Here is a 21,474-nt window from a genome sequence, read left to right on the forward strand (position 1 = left end):
TAGTTCGAGAATCATATAGCAGGTGAGAAGAGCTCCTGGCCAAGCCTTCCACGAGAGCGTCTCCTGAGGCGGGTTCTTGGCATGTCGTCTTACATGCATATAGGAAAGCAACCGCCTCCCCGGCGCTAACCTATTGCGTAGTCCTGGCCTCATCTGCTTGACCCATGGGGTCGGTTCGGAAGATCCCCCGCGGCGGAACGGGACCGCCGTCTGACTCCATTGATCGTTCGATCAAAGCAACGCTCGCGCTCGGCTGGCTGACAGACGAACTCACAATCGAACATCTGCCACCTTTTCCGTAGAAAGACAAAAGGTTTATATCTAGTACTTTCCGACGGCGGCCACAATGTCTGCGATATCTCAACATTCATCACCATGGCTCATGCGCCTGCTTCTGTCATTACTCATCCTAGCTCCCATGTTCCCCGGTCTGACATCCGTCGGCGCAGCAGCTCAATCCTCCTCCGTAACCGTGTGGCACCCGGGCTACAGTGCCTGGCATTGGAACAGGCTCCGAGGCAGCGCTATCGCCACAGTATGACCGACCCCCTTTCCATGTTTCTCTCTACACCTCTGTTCATCGTCTCCGTAAAGGGCGCCTTCCGACCTCCCCGGCCAGCTGACATGACCAATCCACTCCCAGTCCGGAGATCAAACAACCTACACCCTCTTCTGCGCCCCCAAGGCGCCGCCCCCACCACGAGCAGCACGGTACCTACGACAACAAACCCAGAGACCGCAGCAATCACAAGGCTCCCGGAACTCCCCACGCTCACGGCCCCCGACTGCGAAATCGTCGCCGGCCCGCCCCTGACCTTTGCCCTGGGCCCCAGCACGTTCCAGCGCGGGGCTACGCTCACCGGGAGCTTGTAAGTTGCCATCCATATCCTCCTCACACGACCCACTCTCGGTTTCTGGACTTACATCCAGGAGAACAGCTCGTACACCCAAACCTGCGTCCTCGAATCCACCACCGCCGCGACCTGCTCCTACTCCAGCTCCATCGCCGCCGATTGTAAGAAAGCCTACCGCTCTTCTTCTGTTCTTATTCCGTCCCTTCCCGCCCGAGATCCTCCCCCACTAACACTTTTCCCCTCTGTTGCAAAAAAGATACCGCTCCATTAGGCCCAACCGGCCCCCTCTCCCAATCCGGTACGATCACCTTCACGGGCGATCGGATGCAATGGGGTGTCCTGACGCTAGGCGAACCACCCTTGACGTCCATCTTCACAAGCGGGTCGAGGACTGTGACGAGCACTTGGTTCTCCGCGGGGACAGCGGAACCTCCTCTGTCTACCCCGACCCCGACCAGCACCGGAGCAGGCGGAGAAGAGGGAATTTCCATTACGACCACATCTCAAGGCCCGAACGGGCCAGGTGTAGCAGCTCCGGCATCCATCTTATATGGAATAATGATAGTCTTCGCGGCTGTCATGCTTGCTCTGTAGTTAGTGAGCTGCACCATATCACACAGTATGGTACGAAACAAGGTTCAGTCATGAGGATGATCTATTAAGCCACCTTTTTTCAGGAAAAGAATACAGTATATCATATTCACAAGAATAGGATAATGCCTTGTTTGTCCCATGCGTTCGCCCCTAGGACAGGGGTGTCAAAGCTCTCCCACCGGGAGCTCTGCCATATTCAAGGGCCAACGTCAACAACATCAAGGCCGCCCTGATCCAAATCATTCGCACGTATCATGGTTTCATCCCTCATACTAGAAAAGTCGAAATCAAAGAAAAAGCTTGCTTGCTTGCTTAAACCCCAAACGCCCTTGCCCTCCGTCGAGGGCCTCGTAAATCTTACACGTCTTTGTGGGTAAGGTCCTGTCCGCCTAATCACCAGTGGCCGACGTTCTAATCGGCAGGTGAGTAGCGGGCGCCCATACCCCAAAACTGCTCCGCAAAGAACGTGCCAGCGTCGGGCTTCTTCCACATGTCGTTGAAAGCCGTGAACAAGATGCAATCGGCAGGGTTCGAAGTGAACGAAGTCTTAATGGAAGCAATGGCTGTGGCCTGTGTGTCCATGCCAGGAACCGCGGCACCATTGGCAGTACCCTTCCAAGGCCAGCCAGTTTCCGTCACGACAATGCGCTTCTTAGGATCGCTCAGCTTCTCGCGGATTCGACCGACAGTGGAAGTGATGAAGCTGCCAGCCTTGGCACATGGCGTGTTCGGGTCAAAGAAAGGATGGACGTTGACCGCGCAGTAGTCGGAGGCATCGCAAAGCTCCGGGTGGGCAATGACGGCCACAAAGGTGTCGACAGTCACAACTGGACCCTTGTAGCCCTTAGCGCGCAAGGCAGTCCGCGTCTGTTCGATTGCACCGAGCATTTGGCCTACCTGAGCGGCACCATTGTTGACCAACTCGTTTCCGACACTTACTGTGTCGACAATGCTCCAGTCGTTCTTGACACCAGCAGCCATTGTGGACACAGCTTGAGCGATGCTGTTGATATCAAAGATACCAAGCATAAGTTTGTTGCCGTACTTCTTCGCTGCGGCATAGGCGGAAGCAACCTGGTCGCAGTCAACACCGTAGAGGCGAATAACCCCGTGGTCCTTAGCGAAGAGGGCGAAGTCGGCATCAACTTCAGCGGCAGATTTGCAGCCGCCAGCTCCCTTGTAGGGTGAATAGGTGATTCCGTGGCGGGTGCTATCCTCACTAGTAGGCGGCGGCACGGCAGAGGCCGAACTCTTAGGTGGAGGCGCAACCGAGCTCGCGGCACTTGGCTGAGGAACAGGCTTGATCGATGTCAAAGGCTGGGGGCCGGCGGAGGCGGCTGCGACTTAGGAGCCTCGGGAGCAGGGGACGCGGGCACAGGAGACACTGAAGCGGGGCGACTACAACCGTCTCGGTGGCTGTGCGAACGAGATTGCCGAACTGATCGACATAGACGACGACCTCCGGAATTTCGGTAGGCTTGGTGAACTTGGCATCGGTGACGGTAACCTTGTCGCGCTTGGGGATGAAAGCCCGGCGGTGATGGACGTCGTGAGGATGACCGTGACGTCCTACACATCAATATTAGCCCACACTTAATCACCCACAAGCTCTCGGCGGCGAGACACTGTACGCTTTCCAAAATCGAGGGGAGGGGGACTTACTCGGCTGCGCAATCGACAGCTGCAACAGGGATGTTGCAGCAAAAAGAACTTGGATCTTCATGATGTAAGAGATACTGGATGAAAGCTTTCGAGAAAACGAGTGTTTGCTTTTTCTTGGAGTTTTCCTCTCTTTGCTCCTTCTAATCCTCGGACGCGAACAAGGATACTTGGCCGGGGTTGTTCTTCAAGTAGGAAACGAGTGACTGAAGTTGGTCGGCTTGGGTGGCCATTCAATTAGCGAGCGACAATAGAGAGAGCGGCACCAAGAAGGAAACTCAGAACAATAGGATAGCGGCCGTCATGAAAGGTGCGACGACGACACAAAAAGGACAACAAGTACATGAAAGCGAGTGACAAAAACCAGAAAAGGTCGCGAAGCCAAAGACGTCAAACAAGGTCCATCAGTCGAGGGCACGAGGGCACAAAGAGAGATAGAAAGACAACAAAGGTTGGTGGAAGGGGGAATTGGCGACGATGGGTATTATTCACCAGAGACGAAGAATCCGATCAATGGAAAACGCGTCGTCTCGCTGGGCAGTGGCAGTTGCCGCGATATCAACAACAACAATAGAAAGAATGCAATTTCCCATTTGCGGGAATCAAAGATGCCGAGGTGCAAGAATGCTGGCTTTCAAGGGAGGAGCAGGAGACGGGGAGGCGTGAGACAATAGTGACGATGGTACCATTCAGAAGTGAAGTCCCTTCCCTCGAAATGGAAAGTGCAAGCATAACGTACCTGGCAGATGAGTATGATTGCCTGGATGAGGATCGAAGATCCAATTGTTTGGTATGGATTTAGGAAATTACCCAAGAGACCGAACGTGTAGTAAACGAGCGTGATGGAGAAATTCTTGTGTGTATAGATGGGAACAATACCAGTCTTCCGAGGTGACTTGATTGTCAAACGAACGTGGAGGCATTCACCAATCGGCGAGAAAGGCTTGTCATGGAGATCGGATGTGATGGGCCTTGAATGAATATGTAGCTGCCTTACAAATTGTAGGGAATTCAATATTTGATTGAATGAAGGCAATTGCGATCCAAAGGATGGATTCGCGCCTGCCACATTGGAACAAATTGGCTTGATTGGGTCCAAGTCTTAATACCCTCACTGCCTTCACACTTGTATGCCCCAAATGTTTGCATTCATTGACGACTTCCAGTCAATTGGCGACACGCCAGGGCATGAGCCCCTCTGTCCTGGCCAAACCTGTCAATCGTGATGATGGCGATGGTGGCGCCAACTTCGGAAAACTTCCCCAGATCTCAGCATCACGAGTGGGTGATGGGCCCCAGATAGAAAAATGGACAGTAAGTCGTAGACATATGTACCTGAATCCCATCCTCGACATCGGTACGAGTCTGTCTGCGCCTGTCACCTCCAGCACATCACATATAACCCCAAAGCTGTAAGTATTGCAGAATTAGTTATTATATACGGGTTCTATACGATATGCATCCCATGACCTAGCCTATCATAACCATACCACACATCGCCCATACGCGCTGCGGTAGTAGAAGTCGTCAATAGTAGTATACATACAAAGCAGCAGCAAGCACATTGATATCAGAGGCTGCTTGCTTGCTACCTACCTATGCCCTGGGTCGTTGTCGTTTCCTTCTTCATTTCGTGTGAACATATTCATAAAACAACAATAACATCAAGAAACATTGCTTATGCTCATGGGTTCACCGAAGACTGCCTGTTCGTCTTGCGGGTCATCACCTTGGTGATGGCGTGGCGGATCGTCACGCCGGCCTTCTCAATCTCCTTCTTCGAAAGGCCAGACGTGACGCAGACCTTCAGGGCCGGCTGGATGTACCACGTTCCATCATGGGGAGCGCTTGCGCTCTGTCTGGCCGGCAGGCTCTTCAACTTCGTAATCATGACGCCGTTGTTCAATGTCTGCAAAAGTGTTAGTTTTTTATTCAATGGGTTGTAGTCATCAGGAAAATGATAGGCCAAGGTTGCCAACTTACCTCTTCGACACAGTCCTGGAGGATGCGCTCCTGGTCCTCAGGGGTCAAGCCTCGCGCCTGCACCACCTCGGGCTTGAGCACAATAATCATAATAGGGTTCTCGGGCACGCTGGTGCAGATGACCCAGTCGCTGCGAGGGTCCAGCTGCGCGCGCATGGCCTTGATGTTGTCGCGGAGGTGGGTCAGCAGCTCGGGGTTGGACTGGAGCATGTTCAGGGTCTCGCTGGCGGTGACGGCCAACATGGCGGGGAGGGCGGCGGAGAAGGTGTACGAGGCGGCGTTGATACGCTGGTGGTCGACTACGTCCTTGTTGGCGCAGCAGAAGCCACCACCAGCGCAGAGAGGGCCAGCCAGCGATCCGGTAATCATGTCGATTTGCGAGGCATCCACGTTCTGGGCCTCGGTGAGACCCCGTCCAGTGCGACCCAAGACACCAAAAGACCAAGTCTCATCCAGGCAGATACGGAACTTGTACTTGGACTTGAGTTCGACCTATTATGGTACCCCATTGTTAGCAAATGTCTCTTCCCACACATCAAACCGAACGGCTTCTTACCAGCTTGGGGAGGTTCACGGAGTCACCGGTCAGCTCATACAAGCCCTCGGCAACAACAAATCTACGGGTCAGCTTCTTCTTAGCCTGCTGCTGGACGACCTTCTGCATCTGGCGCTCGAGATCCTCCATGTCGTTGTGGTTGTACCAGATGATGTTGCTTCGGGAGGCCTCGAGGCCCTTGCGGATCGAAAAGTTGACCATCTTGTCGGCGATAATGATGTCGCCGCGCTTGCAGAAGGCGGGGATGACGCTGGAAACGGTGGAAAAGGCCTGCGCGTAGACGATGCAGCTCTGGGTGCCCAGGTAGGTGGCAATGTCGGTCTCGGTCTTCATGTGCACATCTTGGGTACCGTAGAACTGCGGGGGACCACAGGGGCCGACACCGTACGTCTGCAAGGTCTGGATGGCCTTCTCCTTGACTTGTTCGTTCGCGTTGAAGTTATAGAAGTTGTACGAGGCGAGGTTGGTGACCGTCTTGCCGTTGGAGAGCTTCGTCTTCGGGCCCGTGGGTCTGCAGTGTAGGAGCTAAGTCAGCGCATGTTGTTTTGCTTGAAAGAACAGCAAAGGGGGCTTCTGAGTTCTTGCTACGTACCCGACAATGGTGGGCAGGCTATCAGCCTCTTGCTTCTCCATGGGCGTCTGGGCGGGCACGAGGGCTCCGGCTCCCAATCCCTCACCAATTCATCGATCTCATCCTCGCGGAGCTTGACGTAGTTGGGGCCGTGGGTGGCATACGAAGGCGACAGCAGATATCGAACGAAGAAAATGACGAGAACCAGCTCGATGGCGGAGCGGACGGGGTCATTCTGGTAGCTGGACTGGATGTATCGAATCAAGATCTCGCTACCGGGGATCTTTTTGGAAGGCATGCGAGAGGTCGTTGAGCGACGCCATGAGGCGGGCTTGCGCCTCGTGCAGGTCCATGGCTGGGGGCTGTACGAGAGGTGAGGTCAGAGAAGGGGGCGATCAGTCGTGTCTATCGGGCCATGCAGATTGGTCGGTCGGTCAATCGGTCTCGATGGAGATGGTTCAGTCGAAATGCATTGGTCAAATCGAAGATGTAGCAGCGACAAACGAGCGAAGGTAGGAATAGGGAAAACAACCTCCTCCAGTCCAGTCTCCTTTGATTATGTGGTGAGTGCCTAAAGCAATAATATGCGCGAAGTCAACTGGAAATTGCCTTTGTTGTCGAAACCACCCACTAATCAACAAATCCTTGTCCAGGGTCTCCGTCCTCGACCCTTTCCAGAAAAACAATGCGACCGGACGCGATCGGATTGCCGGAAAGCTGGTGTTCTTGCACACTACCGACAGGGATTAGCAGTGCTAAATGCGCTAATAGAATGGAGGCCAACCCACTAAAATCAGCTGTCATCAACTGCCTGCGGTCTCCCGCTGTCAAAAAAGCATCGTGGCCTCCTCCAATTCATCCATTCATCCCATCCATCCTCTATTTTCTGATTACTGAACTTTTCTAGTGCCGACACCGCCATCCCATGAATTAGTTACACACTAATCAAAATGTAGTTCGCACACTGGGCATGATTCTTGAGGGAGTCGCATAATAAAAATGTGTCGTTCCGTAAGTACTATTGACGTTTACCTCGTGTTGCTGTTGGCGGCAGTCGATTGATTGAAGGTCGCCAAAAAGGGGGAAGCGATCGGTACTGCAAACCACGTATAATGTATTATCAGCCACATTACCATTGAATATCGAAAAATATCCAGTCAAATTGAATCCTACATATTTATGTTTGGCATCAAGTAAACATAGTCAAACTAAGGCATGCCTAACAGCGCCATTCCCATCACCTACCCCCATTCTTCACATAATCCTCCTATCGACTCCACTGACGAGCCACGCCCAACTCGCGCAGCATCTCGTAGTACTGCACCCCCAATGCTCCAACCCATAAAGCTCCGGTATGAACTCGACCTGGACCGTAAACCGGACCACGTCCCGGCACGCCTTCATACTGAGGGTGGCGAGCCGCATGTCCATGGAGTCGCGGACGCCGTTGCTCAGGACCCCGCCGATCACGGCCTCGCAGCCGAACGTTCGCGGGAGCCGGTCCGCGTAGCGCTCCTCGAACCCCCTCCTCAGCAGGTCTCTCTCGCCCGCGCTCCAAGCGCGGTCCCACCGCGCATTGATTGCCGACAAGCCGTCCTGGCTGAAGAACGGCTCAAAGTGGTCGAGCATGGCGCCCTTGACAGTCTCGATGTTTGTCGCTGGCCTCGGCTGGTTAATGACTTTACAGAAACATTCGGAGGCCTGGGCCTTCAGGGCGGGTGATAGGGGGTGGTCCCCTCTCAACGTTTCTCTGTGTAACACGTAATAGGCGCCGCAACACTTAAAATACCGGTGCTGAAATCCGTGGCCCATTTCAAGTGTCATCCGGATGTCGGTTGGCGCATTCTCGGCTGCGACTAGGGCGGCGAGGGCCTTGAGGCCTGCGACGGGCCGATGGAAATGCACGGTCTCTTTGTTCTGAGTTGCTGACAGAGTTCAATCGAACAAATGCTGCAGCTTGGTCCCGCTGAGGCTCTCCAAGATCCGGAGGCAGCGCGGCGACGTTTGTACCGGTTTCAACAGGTCTCGAGGAGTCAGGCCCTCAAACACCACCAAGAGGAGCTCTGTCGGAAGTTGTGGGAAATCCATGATCCGTCACTTCGACGAAATGACTTCAAATATGTTGGTCTGTATGAGGTTTCAGAAGGATTGGAGGAATGAGAATCATAATCAGCGTATTAAACAAAATGCCGAATTCATCTTTCCTCATGTTTGACAATCTGGGACCCCTAAACGTAGGTTACCCACTCGAGACGAGGAGCCTAAATCAACCGTAACTTGAGAACCACCCGGATTGACACGAAGTTTCGCCCATCATCATATATACTCTCCAGGGTTTGGGAGCTGGTCGTCTTGAAATGAGTAAGTTACTTCTGCGACTGTTGTGACCAGCAACCCACATTGTCAACTTTCTGGCCCCTTTTGTCGATCGTCTTCACTTTCGAGGTTAGCGTGTAGCTGCAGTATATGGGAGAATGGTCGTAAAAGTAACTTTGATTTCGATTTCGATTTCGCTCAACGTAATAAACTATGAGATCCTGTGTCTAAAAGCCAATGCGTAGCGCCTATTCAAACAGTGCCTCCTTTTGGGCGTATGCGCCAGCAAGCCCACCAACAACCAGTACTTAATACATGAGTGAGCACCCGTGCCTTCGATCCCTGTTCCAAGAGACATTCGCGAGAGCATTGGGGTGCGACACACATAAAAGGCAAAAACCAATGTAGACTACGTATCTCAGCAAGGTCTACGTCTAAGCCCTCCCCTCTATGTCTGTATCATTCTCCCTCATTTTCCGTGTTCCAACCATTGCCATTACGCCCTTCGTTACGCCGTTCTCAAGCAAGTTATAACTTGTGAACCCTGGCCGGTGAAGTCTTCCTGGTCCGCACCATCTACGATGCCTGGCCTGAGAAGTCCTCGTTGCCGGCATAGTAGCTCAAGTCCTTGCGTCCGCTGTACTCCTTGGTGATCGGCTCCAGCATGCCAGCTGCTGCCGCGAAGAAGCCGAGGTACGTCTTGCTGGGCGAAAGCACGCGGCTCAGGTACTCCGGATGGAACTGGACTCCAACGAACCACGGGTGGTCGCGGACCTCGACGATCTCCATACGCTCGCCCTTCTCGTCCTTGCCGACGAAGGAAAGACCGCCGTCGGCCTTCTCGATCGAGTCAATCATCGTGGGGTTGACCTCGTATCGGTGTCGGTGGCGCTCCCAGATCTCCGGAAGATCGCCGTAGAGGGCACGGAATTTGGACCATTCGGTACCTGACTGGAAGATGGTCTGGCGCTTTCCGAGACGCATGGTGCCACCCAGCTTATCCTTGTCAAGCTCAGGCATGTTGACGACCACCTTGTTCTCGCACTGCGGCTGCAGCTCCTCGCTGCCAGCGCCACTGACGCCGCAGACGTTACGGGCGTACTCGATGACAGCCAGCTGCATACCCAAGCAGATTCCAAGGTAGGGGACGTTCTTGGTACGTGCGTAGTTGATGGCCTTGATCATGCCCTCGGTTCCACGGTCACCGAAGCCGCCTGGCACTAAGATACCGTTCGCCGTGCAGACATCATGCCATGCCTTATGGTAGTGGACCTGCTTGGTATCCTTGCTATCCTCCTCGAGGTTCGAAGCATCCACCCAAATCAGGTCGAGCTTCTTTCTGCAGTGCAGGGCGGCATGCTCGAGCGACTTGCCAACACTCATGTAGGCATCGTGGAGAGTGGTGTACTTGCCGACAAGGGCGATCTTCACGGTCTCAAAGACATGGTCTTGGCTGGTAGCCAGCTCAACCCACTCCTTCCAGATGAGCTTTCCTTGGGACACCAAGGTGGGGTTTCTGGGGATGGAATCAAGCTGGAAGATACGTCCGATGGTGGCCAAGAGGTTCTGGTTCTCCAAGAGAAGGGGTACTCGGTAGGTCGTCGAGACGTTATGGACAGCGATGACTTGGTCGGCATCAACCTGGCACATGCTTGCCACCTTCTGGATGGTACTGGCCTCGAGGGGGATCTCGCAGCGGCAAGCGATCAAATCCGGGTTGAGGCCCTCGCGTCGGGAGTCCATGACAGCCCTCTGTGTGGGCTTGGTCTTCTGCTCGCCTTGGGGTCCTGGCGGGATAACAGGAACGTGGGAAACATGAATCTGGAGAAAGTTACCCTTTCCTACCCGTCGCTGAAGCTGTGTCATGGCGTGAATGAAAGGAGCATTCTCGATGTCTCCAACAGTGCCACCTTATAAGGCGTCAGTTGCACGATCATGCCAGTGAAAGGGGAAGGGACATTTACCAAGTTCGATAACACAGACATCGGGGGTCTCCTGGTTCTCGTTGACAGGAATGTGGGCAACCCGCTCGACCCAGTCCTGGATCGCGTTCGTGAGATGCGGCACGCTAGACTTGTGTTAATGACCAATTACACGCAATGGACACTGGAAGCAACAACATGCTGTCGCCAGGTAGAAAAACCCATGAAAACTCACATTTGGACAGTCTTGCCAAGGTAATCGCCCCGCCGCTCGCGCTCGATCACGTGCTGGTAAATTTTGCCAGTGGTGATGTTGTGCTCGCGAGTCAGAGTGACACCGAGATATCGCTCGCTGGAGCCAAGATCCAAGTCGACCTCACCACCGTCGTCGAGAACGTAGACCTCGCCATGCCTGCAAGGTCAGCGAATGCCAGCCGTCCGGATTTTCAGACGACTCACTCGATCGGTGACATGGTACCGGCATCGATGTTCATGTACGGGTCGATCTTGATGTAGGTGACATTGAGGCCGGTGGTCTTCAGGAGCAAACCGGTGCTAGACGCAATAATACCCTTTCCCACACCGGAGATGACACCTGATTGCATGTCAGCTCATCCTCTTTGCTTGCCATGTTATTGTTGCTGTCGCGACTTTTTCGTCCTTGGGTCTCACGAAGTCGTCACCCCACCAAAAAGGCAAAGTAAAAATTGAGGGGCAGTGGTGGACAACAAATGAAAGTTTGCAAACTTACCACCTGATACCAGAACGTACTTCATCTTGAATGACCGTCGACGCAATGGCCCAGAATGAATTGATGATTCTGTATATACCCAAGGCTCAGGTACTCTTGTACCAAGATCTATGGGAGACGGTGAACGAAGAGAAAAGTTGACGATAAGTCGGCAGAAAAAAAGAATAAGTGTAGGATTATGCAGTTGCCCCACCACGAAGCTGCCTGGACGGTTGGACGATCTAGCTGTTTGGGGTAGGCGGTGTCGAGTTCAGCTCGCTCCTGCATCGCCTTGAAGTTAGCACGATCAAGCCCCACCAGCTAGTAACAGTAACAGTAACAGTAACGGTAACGGCGCCACGGTTCATGTTACTGTATTTTCACTGGAGGGACTGGGCAGTACCACTTACTTATCAAGACCCAAACCACATAAAAGAAGGACAAGTCACAGTCACATATTCCCGGAGCGCACGACTGGTTAAGGTTTATATCACTCCAGAACCTATCAAGGCACCCATATGATAGGCTTTCGTGCGCAAATATCCCTAGACAATGACTCAATGTCCCATCATTTAGCGCTGTACTAGGTTTGCTCAATGTTGTGACAGAAACGACACACGTACAACGAGCATGTATTGACTGGAAGAGGTCACAAACTCTGGTCGACCAATTCCTTCAATGTTGAGTCATTGCATTCAATGCTGATATAGACCAATCAAAGACCCAGACTAAGCAAGATAGTTTCGACTACTGTGCCTCGCAACATGTTCGATTCTCGCCATTGACGCGATACCCAGACTCTCGGGTTGCTTGTTCAACTTTGATCCATGCCAAGACGGCCCTACAGAGACGAAAGACGGGACTTGCCGTGGGCTGGTTACCCTCACGATGAAAACTCAAATGAAACCCCAGAGAATTGACGCACTCAACTATGTACCCAATGACCTCAAGACCACATAATCCATCCAACCAATTTGCAATTCTCATAAATTGAATGGAAAGTAAAAGGGAATAGCCTTGCCCTCCGCGCTGGTGACTCAGAAGCTAGGCGGGCATCGTGCCTGCTCTTACATGCGCTGCGGCTCGGCGTAGGTAATCTGCTGGTTCTGAATTCCAGCCATTCAAATGCAGTTGACCGATGCCCTGGTCGGGTACCAAACGAAGGCAAAAGGTTCAAAGTTGACCAAGCACCAGTCACGAGCGCCTTTGTGACTTGTGGGTGAACCCTTTCAAGTCATGCCACGCACCTGTATTTTGAACGACCCGCAGATTCAGGGTCCAGACTTGAGATCCATGAGTGAAAAATGCAATGTGGGAAAGCGAGATGCCCAATTTAAGGGGTAACATGTCCAGGCAGTAGTCAATTTTTGTTTCTTCTTCTTTTTGAGTGGTATATGGCACGCCCGAAAGTTTGACCAAGGTTTTTCCACTTACACTCACCTATGGGTTCCCAGAATTTATGTGTGAAGAAAGACCGCCAATGACCCAAAGCATATTCAGATTGGTAATGAGAGGCGTGTTCCGGGGGAGATATTACCCTGGCATCTGGGCACTCTATCACATCAGCCCTTGTTGGACCCCTTGCCAGCCCTCGCCAGCTGAGATATGCCTAGACTCCTTGATGCCAAATCTGCAGGACTCGACTACATGAAAATGCACGTGTCGTGTCCTCATACGACGATTGCATGCTGCCTTCCATCCCACCTTCAGATTACCATGCGGCAGCTTATCCGCACGCACCGAGGAGATGATCTGAGGAGCTGGGCGGGCATCATGCCTCAATGTAGAGAACAGTTGGAAGCCCCGGGGTAGATCGCTGCAATACAAACGCAGTGGCGTGTGATTGGTGGATAGTGAGGAAGCGCCCTGCCCAAAAGAGGCAGATATACATGATCACATCACGAACTTGGCACCATCCTTTAATGGACGATGACATGTCCATGCTAGTTGGTAATCAGTAAACACCCCGTGGACTCGGGTCCTAATCCAATCAGATTGCCCCTGATATGAGCGTTTACCAAAAGGGGGTTTAACCCCAGTCTTGGCATCGGCCGGGGTCTACCACCATTGGCTGCAGTCAGGAAGGATGTGTAATCTATGCGAATGTAAGACAACCAACCCAACGGCAACGCACGTTCGGACCCGGGCCCTCGGCTACTAGAACTATAGTGCTGTACTCACAGACCTACTGGTACTCCTAGGCGCGAGGTTTGCATACGGATGTTGCATATCATACGGCAGAAGCAGTAGCGCTGCCGTTTGCCAAGTCGTCTCGTGAAGCAGCTGAGGTAATATCTCTGCCTCGACCCGTCCAGTTATTATTAATTCGTAGAGAAAGATATGAGGTGAGGGCACCACATAGAGCAATACCACTTGGTGCAATGAAATGGATTGAAACCAAGGCGGGGTGAGGAATACGACGTATAGCTTACACCTAGATACAGTGCCTATCCGTAAATACGCTACAGAACAGAGTTCAATACAGTTTTGTTGCCCACAATATATGCCACGAGCGTTTTCCAAATTCGTCAGTTTACCCACATGCCCAGATAATGAAAGACTATAAGGGCAGGTTAACCGACCATCATTCTCCACCAGCCATGCATATCTTACGAAATTCGCCGTGCTCATGTCAGCACAGGGGATGCGATCCTCAATGTATACCACCGGACTATGTGGTCGGGTCTTGATAACAGACGAACGGGGGCTTCCAAGTGTACTGGATATGTTGGAGAGCAGCGGCGATATGCTACTGGGTCTGTCTTTGATGACCTAACATATATAAAATGCAGAAGGCACCGACTATTATTCTCACAACATGCTTCTTGATTTGATAAATTAGGATACTCGTCGAAGATATTCAACAGCCTTTTTTCCTTACTGCCACTCAGAATGTCGACCTCAGGGCCCGTGGACGCTGGCATGCTATCCGTATTGGGCGAGAAAGCAGCCGAAAACTCTACAAGCCAAGCACCACCTCCCGGCTCAAACTCACATCGGCGTCCCAATCTGTTCACGACAATCATCAATGTAATTTTGCATGAACTGGACGTGACCGAACGTCTATTACGATCCAACGCGGGAGGCTCCTGCTTCGTCTTCCTGGGCGGGTTGCTAGCCAGATTCCTCCGCGCCCCGCCCCCATCCCTAGCCGACGCCGTCGAGGCCACCCTGAACACTCTGGCCGTGGGCTTCCTGTGCAGCTACGTCTTCGACATCTGCAACCAGGCCACCTCCCCGAGGAAGACGCCTTGAACAAGCCGTACCGTCCCATCCCCGCTGGCCTGATCACCGTCGACCAAGCCAAGGCCCGCTGGTTCCTCTCATGGACCTTTGGGCCCCTGGCCACATACCATCTCTACGGTCCCTGGGCCGCGGTGCACCTGCTCGAGTTCGAGGCCGTCATCACATTCTGCTACGTCTGGCCCCGGTGGTTCTCCTGGTTCAACCGCAACCTCTTCGTCTTTCTCCTTTACACGATCCAGGACCGGATCCTCAACCAGGCCCTTCTCGAAGCCGCCGTGCCGGGCTGGGACCTCAGCGTCCTCATCGACCTGACCGTTTCCGCGTGGTTCATGGGCACAGTCCACGTCCAAGAGTTTCACGACCTCGAGGGCGACCGCAAGAGCGACCGGAAGACCCTCCCCCATGCTGTTGTCGCCTCGCGGACTGCAGCGGCTGCGGGCCGGCACGTCGGCATACATTGTGGCGTTCGGCGCCGCGCTGGCGTTCTTCGGGTACCAGAAAGCTATTATGAGGCAAGAAGACTGCAGCCCCGTCTTGATCGCGCTGTTGTCTGCGTTGCAACTTATATCCTCTGTTGCCCTGGCCTATAGAATATGGGCATCGACATCCGCAGAGATGGACAAGGCCACGTTTTACAATCTCTACTACGTCCCGGTGTTCATGATCCTGCTATCCTTGCCTCTGGTTACCATGTAGCCAGCACCAGGTGGTATCTAGGCGAAGATAATACCCAGCTTGCCTTTTCGACGCTATGTAGTTGCACATGTGAATATAGTGGGGGTATATGAGGCAGCGTTCCGATTCGGTAATGAAGGGGGGCTGTCGAAGTTCAAACAGATGTGTTGTAAAGTCATAGAGACATAGATATAAATATTAGATATGAGACTGGAATACACGAATACTTTATTGCTGCACCCCCGATCCCAGACATCATGGCACTATCACCTTCATGCCAAAATATCTGTCCGCCAACCTTTAGGACTAACCAAATATATTTATCATGCTCGATGCCACCCGCGACCTCAGATATTCCCGACCTTGCGAAAGAACCCCAGCACCAGGTGTCACACGCAGATCTAACAGTCACTCTGCAGAACCAACTGGCATGCAGCATTGGCCCAACAGGGGCCTGCATTCCGGAAGGGCTACGGCGCCTAAGGGTAGAAAATAAAGGAAGGAAGGACCTTAAGGTCCCCTACGATGTATATATAAACCTCACACTCGACCTCACTTTGAGTGAGAAAAGAACCAGAGACCCTAGAAGTGCCATAGTCAAATATTAGCTGAATCAGATCCAAGCCCTTCAAGCCCTTGTCACACCAGGAGCAAAGCCAAAACAGCCAACCCCACATTAGTCCACTGCGCCGCCCTCAACGGCCGTAACAGCCACAAATCCCCAAGCAGCGGTCCCTGCGGCTCCCCCTCCGGCCCCTCCGGCCCCTGCCCCTTCCCCTGCTGTAGAACGCCCACCTGCACCGACGCCGCGACCGCGAGCCCCACAGCCCGGCCGACGAGGTTCGAAGTCTGCAGCGCGCCGCCGGCGATGGCCTGCTGGTCCTCGGGGGGGCTGCGGAGATGACGAGGCCGACGACGGGCCAGACGATGTCGATGCTGAAGCACAGGCACATGGCCGGGAAGCCCCAGGCCCAGTACGAGGCGTCGGGCGGGATGGACGGCAGGGCGTAGAGGAGCGGCGTGGCGATGCTGCAGAGGATGCCCGCGACGACGAGGTAGAAGGGGAGGGTTAGAGGGCGAGGACTGGTGTGGGATACGTACGTATGTCAGTACGAATGCTCCGCTACTACCCCTGGGGAAATGAGGCACGGTATGAGGGGTGGGATTGGGGATGAGGACTTACACCCAACGACACCGGCGGGGATGAAGCGTAGCGTGGTCTGAAGAGTGTCAAGACCCAGATAATCTTGGTAACTGAAGGTGGTCAACGGGAGCTGGAAGTCAGCTGTCATTTCTTGTTTCAACACCACAAACGACCATAATGCCAAAGAAAGAAAAAGAAAGAAAAGAAGAAGAGGGAAGAAGGCCAAAACGTACAAAACGGAAGCGAAGACCAAAAAGCTGTTGTATGACCCGCAAAATGAGGCCATGACGATGAGTGAGACGGAGAAGTCGGTATTCGCGAACAGGGACGCCCGTATCAGCGGCTCCCATCTGAACGCGCCACTCTTCAAACGGCGCTGCCAGAGGGAAAACGCACCCGCGAGACCGGCGGACAGCGTAACGAGTCCCAGCAGGGCGAACGGGCTCCTGCTCCAGAGCACCGTTGCGTAGGATAGGGCTAACAGCAGCGACAGCATGGAAGCCGTGATGGTCATGCCACCGATCCAGTCCACCGACTGTGCATGGGCAGGCGTGACACCCGAGCCAAGAGAAGGCTCGTCGGACGGTTGCGTAGTCGGACACGAGGGTGCCGCCACCGGGGGGACGATGCCACACGCCAACAGACCGACGAGAGCTGCGATGCCGGCGGGGATCCAAAACACCCAGTGCCACGAGAGATACGCGCCAATGATGCCCCCGAACAGGTTCCCCACCACAGCTTCAAGGGAGCTCGTAACCGAGAAGGTGACGAAAGCCCACTTGCGCTGATGACTGCCCTGTGGGAACAGGATGGCCAAGATGCCGAGGGTGCTCGGCACCGTGGCGGCGTTGCTGAAGCCCTGGAGGACCCGCAGCGCGTAGAAGCTGACCTCGTCGGGCGCGAAGGGAATAGCGATGCTCGACGCGGTGAAGCAGGCGGCGCCGGCGAGGAAGACGCGCTTGCGGCCGTGGACGTCGGCCAGCCGGCCGTAGAGGAGGAGCATGCAGCCCGAGTAGATGCTGTACATGGACGTGATCAACTGCTGCCGGCTGACGGGTATGTTGAGCGATTCTTGGATGGCGGGGAGCACAATGAGGGTGGACTGTACGGTGAAGATCTACACAATCATGGCAGTAGCCATGTTCAGTCAATGGACTTGAGTGGAATAGATACGACATTGGACATGAGCCGATTCACGTTCAGCAGTCCTGCATAAGCCATGGCACCGACGATTAGGATCTGTCTTATGGATGACAGCTTGAGGCTGTTTGCCAGCTCAGAGCTTTTGGTCCCAAGCAGGGGCGATTCCTCTGTTTCTCTCATGGCTGTGATCGTTTCTGATATGGCGGATGTTCTCTTTCGGAAGAGCTGTTCCTGCTTGATAGGAAACTGTTTCAATGCCCCGGATAAATACTTTAGGGGCGTTGTCAATTCTCCAGGAGTGATCCAAAGGAAATCTTGACTGCTAGAAGCTGAAAGTCTGGCATCGTTCTACGTAGCACTCCTAAGCATTTTGTCCTGTAGTAATGTTCCACCGCCAAGAGCTGCCAGAGTCCAAGTCATAGCGCCATACTGCCGGCACTGTCTTGGAAACACAGTCATTGCGGAGACATTATGATATTAGACACAGTGAGTGCAGGTCGAATGTAGCATATGCCGTGAGGAGAGGCACGTCCGAGACCTTACAATCATTGTATACAATGGCATACGTCTTGTTTTGCTGCAAGTCCGGATCTCCCTAGCCGCCTCCACCGCATCGAATACCAAATTACCTTTTGCATGGCCGTCTTAATAAGTCCCGGCTTGTGGACGGTTGCATATCACAAGCCGCTTTTATTATGAACGATGCAGTGTAACTCGGATGAGTACATATCGTGAGACGGCTCGCTTGGAGGTCCCAGAAGGAGAAAAGTCCTTGCTGCATGCTTATTATAGTAGCTAGGCGGCGTGCTCCCGCATTGTCAACATCGTGAGATGCCTTTTCATCGGGATTGTATCTTGTTACTGCCTCTTGAAGCGACTCTTACTGGTACCGTTGCTCCTATCCAGTTTTGTATGCTTGATCATTTTGATTATATATATATCCCACCATGACGTCCACAAGCCCTTCCAACGACAAGGTCCAGATAATTGATGTCGGGGAAGCCAACTGATACCATTCCTCAAATAGCGCCTACGACAAGAACTGCTATGGACCGGAAAGTCTAACGCCCCAAGCGGGCTCATCTAAAGACTCCTCCCCTCCGCCTTCCTCTCAGGCGATACGGCCTCCGGATCTGGAGCGAGCTCATGAGGGCGCCCAGCTACTACCAGACGGACGCTGAGGCCGAGCTCATTCTAGACAAGGCCGATGAACTCTCGAGGCGCCCTCCCTCTCGGGCCGCTGAGAGAACTGCCGCACGCCCGCGGACGAGATCGAGCTGCGCGCCACCCGCGAGCGCCAAACTCGGCGGGGACATCCTCCAAGACCAGGACCAGGAGGGGGTCAGCGAACAGACCACGGACCTCAAGGACGAGTGCAGCCGAAGTACCACTTGGACGGGCGTCGTGCCCTTCTTCGAGGTACTCGGCCAACCGCATGCGGCTCCCACACGAACCCGGCGGGCGCTGTGCCGTTCTACATACGGGGAGTACATAGGGCGAAGGTGACAGGCTATGGTGCTACATCAAGCTATTTGATCCCTACGAGGTGCCGCAATGCCATTTTCGGTCACATTTTGGGCGAGGTTGTGGTACGTTTGGTGATCTGTTGCAACAGCTCGATTTGAGCGGGGTAATTAAGGGGTCGGATCAATTAGCCCGGGTCACAGGCTATGTGGTACAGATGTGATGATATATTTGCAGTATTCAAGTGTAGAACCCTTTACTCCGGGATTTGTTCAAGTGAACGGAAATAGCAGTAATAATGAATGAAGCAAATGACACGTTACCTGTGATTTTGTCCCAGCACTGGGTGGCTGGTAGCCCTTCCCCTGAGTGCCATGAAGAAGGAAACTACGGTGACAGCAAAGTGCAATGTGCGCGACTTGCTGTCATCGATATACATTATAAGGTGAATTCGTCTAGCTCCATTGGATGAGCTCGGTCTCGTTACTGCCTTGCCGAGGTCCACAGATACTGTGGTGTCCGGGCCTGCGGTGTCTTGGAGATCCTGACTGAAGAGCTGGGCGACGGGCACGTCGAGCGCAATCACGTATTCTTATACCAGAAGCTACTGCCCAACGCGGTCGATGAAGCTGATGGTAGCGGCCGCCACGTCTTACGCATTCCACCCACCGCCGACTCGCTCGAGTTCGTGGAAAAGGCCGGGGAGCTGGGGATGGGCGACCCGCAGGTCTGGAAAGCGGCCACGGCGCAGCTGCTCATCTCGCTCTTCCCCTATGACTTCATGCCCGAGGTTCTCGGCTTCAATCTGCAGTATGAACCTATCACCTTGCAGACGCTGGCCATCTTCGTCAGTTATCTTCAAGTCGTGCGCGAGATGGCCGGTGGGAGAGGGGAGGAAGGCAAGACAGCCGTCCAGGAGGCGTGGCGGCGCATACAAGCGGGCTACGTGCTGTAGCAAGAACCAAGTCATGGTGTGGATGGGCAAGATTTCATAGTATTATTTTCTAGTATTGGCAAGACATCCACATGAGCCTGAGATACGAGAGTCTTGTTCTGATAGGAACTGCCCACCGCGGCTACGGGCTTGGCAAGTTGAGGGATAAACTCTGGCACCCGGCCACGGCATCCTCCCCTTAATCCCGCCAGCAGGTCCGCGTACGATAACATTAGACGGTTTGGTACGGGAATAAACTCAGGCCGGCCGCGAAAGTTATGCCCGGCGATACCTCAATCCGGGTAAAAATGTGCACAACCTGCGATAGACGGCGTCATGTACGATAAGGTCATGGTCGGCACCCGGATACCAGGCCTCCAATTCTAACAAGGTTCGTGATGGCCGCTTCAAAACAATCCGATGTACCTCCTTTCCCTGTTCGCGCTCAAGACAGCGTCCACTATCTCGAAGAAGGAAGCTGTCAAGATGAGAATGCATGGGCTTGATTCAAGCCGGGTTTCAATTGAAGCTGGATACGGAATAAGATTGCGAGCGGAAAGGCATATGTCACCAAAGTGGGCATGCGATTTGTTTAACATCCAGCCTCCCATGATTCAGTCGTCCGGCCAAAATGTTTTCCTAAGTTGTCCGATGAGAAGAATCTCATGATAGTAGTTAGTCATACGCAAAGTATATCCCATCTACCCCATACAACCCCAGTGTCCGTCTCCTTGCCACGTCCTCGATATTTATGTTTCTTATTAGCATTATTTCCATCCATTTACGAGTCCCCCTCTTCGAAAGGGACTGCGTTTTCTTACCAAAACAAGAATGCTTGTGAAGATGTCGGCAACATGGTCCCTCTGAGCCTCGTTCCAGTACCATGTCCTCCACGGAAGCCCCGGCGACGAACTCGACCGAATGGAACGACTACCTGGCCGAGAACACCGGCGGCACGGAGCTGATCGTCATATGGACCTTTACCGGCATCGCGCTCATCTTCGCCTCGGCCCGCTGGTACGTGCGAGCCTGGATGCAGCGGAAGTTGTGGAGCGACGACTACCTGATCGCCATCTCCGTTGTAAGCTATGCTCTCCTTCGTTTCTATGTTACCCTACCCTACCCGTCTGCTGCTTCTTCTATGCGAAGTTCGGGCTGACCGTGTCGCGCTTCGGCACTTGTAATAGGCTACAGGAATCATCGCCTGCGGGCTCACCAACGTCTCCGTCTCCAAGGGCGTCGGCCGCCACGTCGAGGCGCTCTCGAACGAGCAACGGATCTCGGCCACGCTGTGGGTGTACGCCGCCTACTGCCCCAGCGTGCTCTCGTTCGGCATGCCCAAGTTGGCCGTCATCGCCCTGCTGGTGCGCCTTCTCATCCCCGGCCGCATACACTTCTGGGTCCTGTGGTTCATGGGCGGCCTCGTCCAGCTCGCACTGCTGGGAGTCGTCGGCAGTGCGCTCGGCCTGCTTCTCTCCCGCTGCCACCCTGTCGACTATGCCTTGGACCGCGAGAATATGGCATTCTGCTTGGACACCGTTGTTTGGATGCATTACTGCCTCTTTGCGGCCTGTACGCTTGACGATAGGGAAACGAAACCGAAACCATACATGTTCTTCAGCAATGTGGGCTAACGATTTTGGATGTAGCTTTTTCTGGATTCGTCGATTTCTACCTGGCTGC

General features: G+C 53.7%; 9 protein-coding genes across 9 annotated transcripts; 4 read left to right on the plus strand and 5 right to left on the minus strand.

The window, feature by feature from the left end:
• Nucleotides 1-375: 375 nt before the first annotated feature.
• Nucleotides 376-1,448, plus strand: PG997_002192 (uncharacterized protein; the record flags this gene model as incomplete). Its single annotated transcript, XM_066806507.1, has 3 exons — nucleotides 376-869; nucleotides 939-1,015; nucleotides 1,126-1,448. The coding sequence occupies 3 exons, from the start codon at nucleotides 376-378 to the stop codon at nucleotides 1,446-1,448; spliced, it is 894 nt and encodes a 297-aa protein (XP_066673803.1).
• A 411-nt stretch (nucleotides 1,449-1,859) lies between these two features.
• Nucleotides 1,860-3,171, minus strand: PG997_002193 (family 17 glycoside hydrolase; the record flags this gene model as incomplete). Its single annotated transcript, XM_066806508.1, has 3 exons — nucleotides 1,860-2,785; nucleotides 2,832-3,017; nucleotides 3,111-3,171. 3 exons carry the CDS (start codon nucleotides 3,169-3,171, stop codon nucleotides 1,860-1,862), a joined length of 1,173 nt encoding a protein of 390 aa, XP_066673804.1.
• A 1,620-nt stretch (nucleotides 3,172-4,791) lies between these two features.
• PG997_002194 (serine palmitoyltransferase 1) lies at nucleotides 4,792-6,279 on the minus strand (the record flags this gene model as incomplete). The annotated part of the gene is made up of 4 exons (XM_066806509.1): nucleotides 4,792-5,016; nucleotides 5,091-5,582; nucleotides 5,647-6,157; nucleotides 6,239-6,279. 4 exons carry the CDS (start codon nucleotides 6,277-6,279, stop codon nucleotides 4,792-4,794), a joined length of 1,269 nt encoding a protein of 422 aa, XP_066673805.1.
• Nucleotides 6,280-7,471: 1,192 nt separating this feature from the next.
• Nucleotides 7,472-7,846, minus strand: PG997_002195 (uncharacterized protein; the record flags this gene model as incomplete). The annotated part of the gene is made up of 1 exon (XM_066806510.1): nucleotides 7,472-7,846. One exon carries the CDS (start codon nucleotides 7,844-7,846, stop codon nucleotides 7,472-7,474), a length of 375 nt encoding a protein of 124 aa, XP_066673806.1.
• Nucleotides 7,847-9,109: 1,263 nt separating this feature from the next.
• On the minus strand, nucleotides 9,110-11,231 carry PG997_002196 (CTP synthase; the record flags this gene model as incomplete). Its single annotated transcript, XM_066806511.1, has 5 exons — nucleotides 9,110-10,443; nucleotides 10,498-10,601; nucleotides 10,691-10,867; nucleotides 10,915-11,050; nucleotides 11,207-11,231. The coding sequence occupies 5 exons, from the start codon at nucleotides 11,229-11,231 to the stop codon at nucleotides 9,110-9,112; spliced, it is 1,776 nt and encodes a 591-aa protein (XP_066673807.1).
• A 2,846-nt stretch (nucleotides 11,232-14,077) lies between these two features.
• On the plus strand, nucleotides 14,078-15,021 carry PG997_002197 (UbiA prenyltransferase family-domain-containing protein; the record flags this gene model as incomplete). Its single annotated transcript, XM_066806512.1, has 2 exons — nucleotides 14,078-14,371; nucleotides 14,428-15,021. 2 exons carry the CDS (start codon nucleotides 14,078-14,080, stop codon nucleotides 15,019-15,021), a joined length of 888 nt encoding a protein of 295 aa, XP_066673808.1.
• Nucleotides 15,022-15,745: 724 nt separating this feature from the next.
• Nucleotides 15,746-17,573, minus strand: PG997_002198 (MFS general substrate transporter; the record flags this gene model as incomplete). The annotated part of the gene is made up of 4 exons (XM_066806513.1): nucleotides 15,746-15,988; nucleotides 16,012-16,189; nucleotides 16,484-17,352; nucleotides 17,424-17,573. The coding sequence occupies 4 exons, from the start codon at nucleotides 17,571-17,573 to the stop codon at nucleotides 15,746-15,748; spliced, it is 1,440 nt and encodes a 479-aa protein (XP_066673809.1).
• A 1,658-nt stretch (nucleotides 17,574-19,231) lies between these two features.
• On the plus strand, nucleotides 19,232-19,812 carry PG997_002199 (uncharacterized protein; the record flags this gene model as incomplete). Its single annotated transcript, XM_066806514.1, has 2 exons — nucleotides 19,232-19,302; nucleotides 19,365-19,812. 2 exons carry the CDS (start codon nucleotides 19,232-19,234, stop codon nucleotides 19,810-19,812), a joined length of 519 nt encoding a protein of 172 aa, XP_066673810.1.
• An 862-nt stretch (nucleotides 19,813-20,674) lies between these two features.
• Nucleotides 20,675-21,425, plus strand: PG997_002200 (uncharacterized protein; the record flags this gene model as incomplete). Its single annotated transcript, XM_066806515.1, has 2 exons — nucleotides 20,675-20,939; nucleotides 20,986-21,425. 2 exons carry the CDS (start codon nucleotides 20,675-20,677, stop codon nucleotides 21,423-21,425), a joined length of 705 nt encoding a protein of 234 aa, XP_066673811.1.
• Nucleotides 21,426-21,474: the final 49 nt, after the last annotated feature.

The sequence above is a fragment of the Apiospora hydei genome (genome assembly GCF_038363865.1).
Source record: "Apiospora hydei strain CBS 114990 chromosome Unknown utg000003l_segment0_segment0, whole genome shotgun sequence".
Taxonomy (NCBI): domain Eukaryota; kingdom Fungi; phylum Ascomycota; class Sordariomycetes; order Amphisphaeriales; family Apiosporaceae; genus Apiospora; species Apiospora hydei.